The 9,798-nt window shown below is 46.7% G+C and overlaps 1 protein-coding gene across 1 annotated transcript in view; it reads left to right on the forward strand.

Moving 5' to 3' along the window:
* The window catches only part of AKAP13 (A-kinase anchoring protein 13), a 70,209-nt gene extending 63,583 nt beyond the window's left edge, over positions 1-6,626 (forward strand). Inside the window, exons 28-29 of the mRNA XM_057365793.1 lie at positions 384-696; positions 1,510-6,626. Of these exons, the coding sequence (XP_057221776.1) occupies positions 384-696; positions 1,510-1,559 (363 nt within the window). The 3' untranslated portion in view covers positions 1,560-6,626. The remainder of the gene's footprint in view (positions 1-383; positions 697-1,509) is intronic.
* The last annotated feature ends 3,172 nt before the right edge of the window (positions 6,627-9,798 follow it).

Genomic DNA, 9,798 nt, shown 5'->3' on the forward strand with positions numbered 1-9,798 from the left:
ACATGGTGCTCCTGTGCCGTGTGCTGGCGTTCCCCTCCCAGAGAGGAACGCTGTTCCTTGGCCTCCTGCCACCATCTGTGTGTGCAAACGAAGCAGGGTGAGTCTTGCTATTGAGATCTTAGAGAATATTTGCCCTTGGCTTGTTGATACATAGCATAGTACATGTAGGAGCAAAAGATAGTGGAGTGTTAMTCTTTGTGTGCCTCGTTCCTTCATCTGGAACAGAGAGGGCTTTTCTCTCTGTGCTTTGCCTGGRTGGGAACAACATTTTACCTGGTGAATGGGCTGGATGTTCACAAGAACAGCTCTGTGAGTGGTCTGGGATGCACCTTTTCTATTTGTGTTCGTGCTAGCCTCTTACATGAAACACTTTTCCTTGCCAGGTATCAAATCTACATGAGAAACTCKCAAGAGTCTCCTCCCAGTCCAGCACCGATGAATCCTCCACGCAGAAGAGCTCTTCCCTTCCTAAACAAGGACACTTTGATGCGGAACTGTCTGTCTCCCCCAAAAGGAACAGTCTTTCAAGGACACACAAAGAGAAAAGCACTTTCCATTTGCTTAGCACAACAAACCAGACTAACAAGGCAGCTGAGGAACAGACCCAGATGCCTACTCGCCTCTTCAGTTTAGCCAAACCAAAGGAGAAGAAGGAAAAGAAGAAAAAGGGCAGGGGACATCGCTCCCAACAGTCTGGTGAGTGTCAGGGAGCTCACAGGGTGATTTCAGGGTTAGTAAGCTGGCTGTTCTCCTTCACTCAATGAACATGTGGAAGCCACAAAATCTAGCTTTAAATCAGGATGATGATGCAGGGATGGGGAAGATCAGCTGTGATGAGTAGAGTTASCAGCTCGAAGTGATTTTCTGTGGGCTTTTCTGCCTGTTCCACAGCCSCTGGGGTTGTCAGAAGGACACACATTCTGCTCCTTGCTTCTTCCCTTCCCCATCCCACCCTGAGCAGCCTCCATGGGCTGGATTCTCTGCTTCAGGGGGGAAAATGTCCTGCTTCAGTGTCAGTGCTTTCAGGAGGAGYTGCTGCTGGGATGCTCCTGGCTGTTGCAGCTCCTGAGGCATTGATGTCTGCTTTAGCTCTGTGGTAGTTTGGAAGTGATTCCCACAAGCCTTTGGTGGCCTCTCCCTTCCCCTCGAGCTGGTCTGTTTTGTCTCTTGATCTGAAAAAAAAGAGCATTTTTTTTTGCCTGGTAGTTTCATACCCCCTTAGGACTCAGCTGCACCTCAAACCTCTGACCCACGTGAAATTTGATCACATGCCCTGGGATGACCGGTTTCATTCATGCTAGCTCACTGATGTTTTCCAGCTTGTGCACAGGAAATCTCACCCATTACAAGGTGTAATTTCACAGTGGCTCATCAGGGAGCTGAACATCTTTTAAGGGGCCCAGTAGATTTGGCAGACAGCGGGGTTTCTGTGTGCACAGAGCCCCCCTCTGCCTGCTATATCACTGTGTTCCCATAGTGATTCCCACGTGTTGTTTTTGGGTGCTGCAGATTCTCACTCGTCAGAAGCACCTCCAGAGGGTGAGGAGATCTTCTGCTGAGCATGGACTGTTGCAGTGGTCACTCGTGGCATTGGCACCGTGGACATCTCCCTGCCTGGGACACAGCACGTGGCTGGTGCCTGCGCTGGACAAGCATCTGGAGGTTTTAAATAAAACTTGTTCTGAAGTCTGCTAAGTGGTGSATAAGGGCCTCTCTCCTGTGGTTTTGGGTGAATTCTGCCTGCACAGCACACAGGACCATCTCCCTGTGCAAACCCGGGGTCAAACAGATTGGGATGGATGTTGTATGTCTCTTCTTACTGCTAAAACATGAGAGAACATAGCCTTAAGGGGTCTGTGCCTTCAAATTCCCCTTTTCTGGGGAAAAGAACCAAAACCAAGCATTTAGCAAAAGATTAGGACTCTACAAATGGTGCGTACACACTGGCATATATAGATATACTGTATATATACATATATGTATCTATGTATCCACTGGGATATGCTGACAGTCCCTACAGCCAAGGTCCACCCGTGGGGATAGRTGATACCTGATGACTTTCAGGGAGTGTGTAGATATTAAATATCTTGCCCTTACTGCTCTGACTGTAGCCCAGTGACCTGCACACCCCTTTTGTGCTCATGGGATAGGGGCTGTTTGATTTCAAAAAGGTACCTAACACCAGGAAGCAGTAACAGCATTCAAAAACAACAACTCAGAGGAGAAAAAAAAAAATTCTAATCATTCTGAATGATTTCCGGGGGGCAGAGGTTTAAAAAGTCGGACTATTTCCAAAGTGAAGCAGAATACCATTGGGTATATTTCAAATGGCACAGAAAAGAGAATTTTGGTAGGCTGGTAAGGCAATCCCAGGGAGCCAGAACAGACAGTGTTTAAGTGGGAACAGCTGTAAGCAACATTTTTCTACACAATCTCTTTGAGCTGCAGCCCACTTCTTCCCATCCCCAAAGTAAAGATTCTCTTTTTGCCAGATTAAAGCTCTCCAGTTACATTCAACATCCCCACACAAGCCTGATGACTTAGTGGAAAGGTGTCTGTACAGTTGTTGAATACAGGGATGTGTTCAGAGKGGGAGGAGAAATGCAACAAGACACACTTAGCTCAAAAATTACCTTTCTCCCAAGCCCTCTCTGGAGAATTACCCGAGTGGATTTGTAAATGGTTACCAGCTTCAAAATAGGTCAAGGTTTTGCTCAGAGTTTGAAGCTGTCAGGTTCATTTTCTTTCCTACCAGTTTCTTTTCTTTGAAATAACAAATCATTTCTCTTCTTGCACTATTGTCTGATTGCAGTTTGTCACAAGCTGGTGACCCGCAGCAGTTTTCAGAGTTAGTGCTGATGAGTATGGTGGATGCTTGGGCTGGGCTGTCTTAGTGCAGGAACCCTGCTTGGTTTGGAAGCTCTCTACACTATTAAGACTCAAAGAAAAGGAGGAAAAAAAAAAAGAAAGGAAAAAGGGTTGAGATTTATTTTTATTTTGTTTTKGTTTTTTTAAGTATTATTTGGTGCTTGTTCTTAATTGCAAGCAGGGCTTGCAAAAATATTTATCTTTCATTTTATCTGAAAGAGTTTTTTTAAAAAAAGTTTACTTGGTTTTATTTTTTTATTTCTTTTTTACTTTTATTTGGGGGATGGTTTGGGGTTTTTTTTCTCTTTACCCCCTCCCCCCTCTTTTTTTGTTTTATTTTGTTTTATTTTCTTACCAAAAGGTTGGTAAACCAAACATTCTCATCTCCCTGTTTCCTACAAACCCAGGGTTTGGGCAGTGCTGCTTTGCAGCTCATGCCATGTCCAGAGTCACACAATTTCAGCTGAGAGCTTTCTTCAAGGCAGAGCTTTTTCAGGCCAAAAAGAGACTGGAAAAAGACACAATGACTTCAGACAAGGCTCCTCCTGTCAATTAGTTTCCTTGTTTAAATATTTTGGCTAGGTTTTCTCATTCCTTTTGGAGGCAAAGGAAAAAGCAAAGCATGGAGTGCCTTGCAGTGATGTGAGGGTCTGGTGCTCTCCTGAACGTGAGGGGAGGTGGACAAAGCATGTGCTGGTGGTGTGGTGTTACCTTTTCCATAAGAAAACSACCAACTTTGGAAAGTAACTTCTGCCCTGCTGTTTGTACATCTGCAAACATAAATGTGCCAAGCTGAAATTTCTGGAAACCAAAGCAGCGCATGGCTCGTTCACTGTTGTGTGAACAGAGATCAGGGCACTGGTGTGTCTGAGTTCCCCTCGGTCTGGAACAGCCTTTGCCACTAGAACTTTTCATTTTATTCCCCTGTGTCTTCCCCAGTCCCAGCACATGCTAAATTCACAACACAGCAGCATCCCATGGCTCTGAGATGTGCGACCCAGGGCAGYAGGGCTGAGTCTCTGCCTGGCTTCACCATCTCTCCTGAGCTGTGCAAAKCAAAAAGAGCATTCAGTGCCTGAAGTGAAAATAGTGTTAGCTGAGTGATCTCCCAAGGCCCCTGTGGTTCCTTGACAGAAACCATGGGTGTGAGTCAACCATACTGAGCAGAAATCCTGTGTATCAGAGTTGTTTGTGTCTCAAATTCTGGTGGACAGACCTTTGTCCCTGGAGGATGTCTGTTACTGTATGATTCACTTTTTTGGAATGAAGCCTTTCCTCCCACACTGCTTCCTCCTTCTTTCACCTTYAGGAAGGTAAAGGCTTGTTTTTATCTCTTCAGCCTTTTATTTTTTCCCTTCTCAGGCTTTCTTTGGAAAGGTTTGGCATAGGTTCCTGGAGTCAGATTGCTGCTCTGATCCCTGTAGGTTGTCTAGGGTTGTCTGCTGGAGTATGGTCCAAGCTTTACAGCACCAAAGCCTTTCCTCTTCCTGGCCTTAAAATTGCATTTGTTCCAGTTCCATGCCTGGCATCCATCCTGCAGTTATGGAAAGAAATCATGTTATTTCTTTTCAGCCCAGCCTGTTGCTATGTCTAGTTCCCAGAGCCATTCCCTTGATCCCATTTGGAGCACCCAAACCATCCTGTTTTGCATGGGGTTCCTGGGACTCAGAGTAGGTTCGAAAACATGTTTGAAGYCCATGTTGTTGGAGGGAGAAGAGGATCCTGCAGGGGCTCTTGGAGCTGTTTGTGCTGGTGTTTCATGGAGGGCAGAAATCAGATTTGCTTTTCTTGGGCTTTTCTTGGCCTGGTCTTTGTCACTGCCCAATAGGAGGGGTTTCAGTGTCCAGGGAAAATGAGAATGTTGGCTCAGATAAGTACAGAAGTGGCCAGTATTATCTGAGGGTGCCAGAATACCCAGAGCAGCTGCAGCAAAGGGTGTGAGACTCAGTGGAGTTGTATGGGGTTGGCCTAAGATTCTTTTAAATGGAGTGATCATCTCAACACGTAACTTGATGTCAGTGTGATGCCATAAAGCACTTTARAAGGAACTAGTCTTGCCCCTTTTAATTATGGTTATTTGGAGACAATCAATTTTGCCATTGCTTCCACCTCTGTATCCCAACAAAAGCAGAGCTACAAGTAGGTGTATTCCTGGTTTGGTTTGGTTTGTTTTTTCCCCAAGAAGGGAGGAAGCTTCTTGTGTTATTTTTAGATCAAAGTGGGTACGAATGTGATGACAGTCCCACTGCAGAGAGGTTGTGTGGCAAGACAAGAGAACTGGCTTGTGTTGGCTCAGGTATATCCCCCAGGAGAGCCCATGCTGGCTTCACCATCCCCGTCCTCACAGCAGGGAGGGAAGCAGCCCTGCCAGGGGTTTTCCCTCCATCTCCTTTTCCTTGGAGAAACTCAGAGCAAAGGAGATGTGAGGCCCTTTCCATGCCCCAAGGTATTTACTGTCCAGGCTGCTGGGACAGCTCCCAGGTGCCCTCCCCAGGGTAGGAGCTCTCACCCCTGCTGAGGGTGGACTCTTTCCTCTGGAGGTGACACTGCTGGGAATGTAATGCCATCAGCTTGTGTGGATTTGCATCCAGAGAGTCCGATCATCTTTGCAGCTTCCTTGAGTCACTAGGGTATCACCCAATTCCAATCCTTCCCCGTGCCATCGTGTCAGAAGAGGTTCTTCAGGTGCCAAATCCCAAGGAAGCTGTCTAGGATATCTATGGCACAGAGCAAGGGAGGACTGGGCAGGGGGCACAGGAGAGTATCTGCTAAAATCCCACAAAACATTCCTTGTTAATCAGAACTCTGGAAATTATTCTGCCTGCTGGCCAGGTTTGGGAATTTATCATAATTTAGGGCRCCCTTTCAAACAAAAAACCTCCCCTGCTGCTCATAGCTCTTGCTTCATTTGTCAGAAGGGGCAGCAATCCACGATTCTTCATTTGGTGATACAGCTAATTTTTAAATATAGGCGAGCTGAACTGGCCAAATCTCCTACACCTCGTGCTCTTCAGTGATGAGAAGTGTAACGCCAGCTCCTTTCCCACCTGCATTTCCAGGGCTCTGTGCCCTTTCCTTCATGCATTTCACTGGCACTGATGCTTTGCCCAAATATAATTCAGCTTCCATTGCTTGGGGGGAGGGGGGAACAGGATAACATTCACTGCTTTGCATACAGCTGTGAGCTTYGTATGTATTTAAGCTGTCTAAAGGTATCCATCCTTTCCATGCTCTAAAATAAATCTGCTATTTTCTTTATCAATATTAAACACTGACACAAGAAAAAAAAAAAAGAAATAAAAATCTATGTCCGGTTCAGTTCGCCTATGGTTAAAGTTTAGCCTGGTGTTTATTTTGTACTAATATGGAATGCACTTGAGTAATTCCCAGAACGTTGAGGTGTATTATAATAACCTGATATACCTCTGCTTTTGGTTTGTTTCTTATTAAAAAAAAAAAAAAAAAAAAAAAAAAAAAAAGAAAAAAAAAAAAAGCTTTGCATTTTCATGTTGAACTCGTAAAGAAAAAGAGTTGGGAAAGATTTTTAAAGAAGAGGGTAAAACCTAATTGCTGTATGTTAATTTGTAATTATGTAAAAAGTGAGCAGGTTATTGACTGTAAAATTCTTCAGTTTTTCTGTAACTTGCCAGAAACCATTAGGTTTTGTAACAAGCTTTTATTTATCTTCCTTTTTAGTTATCAGTATCAACCTCTTGTAAAGTCATTCTTCCTCTAAATAAATTTGATTTTAAGTCTGAGTTTTCTGCCTGATTTATTCCCACACCTTTGGTATTTCTGCTGTTGACTTTTTTGCACCAAGGCTGAATGAAGAGCACTAACCCCAACCTGTAATCAAATGTTTGCATTGCCTTTATCATCTCTGTTCCAATTTGTACCCACTGGACTCTTTCACTTATTTTCCTACTCTTAGCAGATTTGCATTTTACTGAAGGACAGATGGCCATGTGATATTCCTTGGGTTTTTGTCTCTGCACACACAGGGCTTTTCATCCTTATACAGGAAAGGGAAGTGTCACAGCTGTTCTCTCTGCCTTTTCGGCCCTGTGAGTGAGAATAATGGGAGTCTGGGGGCTGCATGTGCTGGCAGAGTTTCTGTAACCCCCTAACATTGCTCTGTATCTGACAAATCCTAGACATGCAGGCTTTTGGCTTGTTTGGCTTAGGACTAGAGGTGTGCATATCACAGGACAGGGTCCACGATGCTRTGTGCTTTTCCTCCCTCTCCAGCAAGGAGAGACCCATCAGAAATGCTGTATCCACCATCCCTGGGGAGGTGATGCAAGGAAGAAAATTCTCCTCTGTGAGGGTAATGAGGCACTGGAACAGGTTGCCCAGAGAAGCTGTGGCTGCCCCATCCCTGSAAGTGTTCAAGGCAGGTCAGACAGGCCTTGCAGCAACCTGGTCTAGTGGAAAATTCCTTGCCTGTGGCAGGAGTAGTGGAAAGAGGATCTTAAAGTTCCCTTCCAACCCAAACTATTCTATGATTCCATGATAAGTAAGGTACATGGTGTTCCCAGTGCCTGCAGGCATCGGTCCAGGCAGGAGAGRGTGCCAGAAATACAGAGCCATGACGATGAGAAGTCACAGAGGACCACGGTGGCTGGAGTTTCCCCACCACCATTTTCTGCTACAGGATCACGGCTGTCCCTGTACTGCCAGTCCTGCACAGACTCCAGCATCCTCTCCCCAGGCAGGAGCTGCCCCTTCACCCCCTGTATATTGATTTTCAGACAGAAGAATTGCTTCATTTCCATTTCTTACTCCACTTTTCTTCAGAGCTACGAATGGGAAGGAGAAAAGATGCTTGAGGACCATCCGMTATGTATTCACAGAACCAGAATRTCCTGATTTGGAAGGGMCCCACWAARATCARCAACTCCWGGCCCAGCACAGGACAGCCCCAAGAATCAAGTATTGACCAAAACTTCAGGCTGTTGSCTGCTAGGATCAGGGAATGCCAACCCCCGTTACTCAGCATTGCACTCACTGGGATTTTTCACCTCCTCTCAGCTGTGCCGCACATGCTGTTCCTAAAGTCACCTCGGTGTACCTGAACCTCCACCCTGTCACGCAGCACTTGCTCCAAGACAGGCAGCCCCTGGGTGTGAGACAGGAGATGAAAGAGCTCRTTTATCTCGACGGCTGCTCAGGAGTCCTGCTTTTATTTGCATTCCCAGGCRTCCCAGCTCACCTATTTACTGAAGTTGAATAAAAGCCTTCGCCCAAACTGTCGGCTCCTGGGTATGGCTTTCRAAAAGCACGTTTTCCTGCGGCCCCTCTTGGCTCTGCAACCTGGATGCCTGACAAAAGCAGCCCTTGGGGCACCCCCAGCCTTCACGTCGCTGCAGTAAAACATCAGCAGCTGCTGCAGCTGGCTGGGAATGGGAGAGGCTGCTGTGATACAGCAGGCATCGGTCACGGGAGGTGGGACAGCACGGTTACTGATGATAAACCACACGTGGAAAACCAAATCATCTCTGATTCAAGCTCCTGCCAGGGAAAGGCTGGGCTGCAGAGCAAACCAGGCACTCTGAGCTTCTCTGGTCCTGCACAGTGCACTCCAAACCCCGCTGTTTCCATTGGCTGGGGGTAAGTCTGGGCAGGCAATACAAATTGCCTTTGGCAGAGGAGGAATTAAAGGACCCTGCTGCTCCAGGACACCTCCATGTATTAATTTGACTACCCTTAACCAGCTTTCCACAATTTAATACGCTCACCATTTCCGTGCTCTAAGCCATTACGGCGCTGCTAAGATAATAAAATGCATGTTCTGTCCAGGCCACGTGGATCAATTAATTTAGATGATCCCAAGAAAGAGTGATGGGTTTCTAAGCATCCCTGCTTTCTTGCCCAGCCCGGCCTTTCCTGAGAACCCAAAGATAGAGCAAAAGATCTCTGTGGGTTTGTTGGATGTGGTTGGGTTTTCACTGGCACAATGTCCTAAAAGCAGTCACACAGGATCCTTAGAATGCGATGGGCCTCTAAATTGAGCATTGACAGACACAGAAGAGGCACTTTGGAAATACACTTTAGTGATATCTTTAACATTTGCRTTATCTGCATTTTCTCTTCTCTGCCCTTGCTGGGTCCAGTCCTGGCAKTGGCTTCAGGGGGAGAAACTGGAAGTYTGGGAGGACASAGGTGYGAGCTGGGCTGGGGCTTGCACAGGCCACTCATTCATGGAGGGCTTATTAAGAGAAGGAAAGGCAARCCCCTAATTAGTGCAGCGAGTGAGTGAGATGTCTTGTGATCAGATACAAGGTGAATGGTAAAGTAATGACTTACCTTTGCCACTGAAGGCACCTGGGGCTTGTTAATTTGCTACAGGAATGTTAAATGTAGGAAATGTCTTGATTTTTAGAAAGTTGAACCATGTAAAAATCAAGTGGAAAATAGTGTTCGACACTATCAACCGATATGAGCAGCCCAGCTCTCACAGGGATGGGCAGACGGTGGGTGCCCCTTGTGTCTCCCCTAAAGCAGGCTTTGCTCCTGTTTCTAGGATGCCCAGAGGTGCACGTTCAGGGCTGGTTCCCCCTGCCCACTCTCCCTGCATTCTGGAACAGCTCTGTATGTCACTAGAGAGGGGATTTGTTTCCAGTCCCTGTACTCTCCTCCATGCCTTGCCCCGATGCMGCTCAGCTGGCAATTCCCAATCCCCCTTGACCTCTTACCACAGCCTGGYGTCTCCCCCTCCGGCGTCTCCAGATGCTCTTTCTTTCCCCTTTCCTTGCACCAAAGTGCTGCTTCTCACCAGCCGCATCTTTCCAGCGAGCCTAATTAGACAGGAGCCTAATTAGAGCCGAGCAGGAGCGGTGAATCATTAGCAAAAGCCTGTGGGAAGGCCGGGAGCAGCCGTGATGCCRGCGGGGCRGCAGCGTGGGCAGCGGGGCYGGGGGGCAGCGGGAG

The sequence above is a fragment of the Malurus melanocephalus genome, unplaced genomic scaffold, assembly GCF_030028575.1.
Source record: "Malurus melanocephalus ecotype Western Australia unplaced genomic scaffold, MMel_1.1 scaffold_58, whole genome shotgun sequence".
NCBI lineage: Eukaryota > Metazoa > Chordata > Aves > Passeriformes > Maluridae > Malurus > Malurus melanocephalus.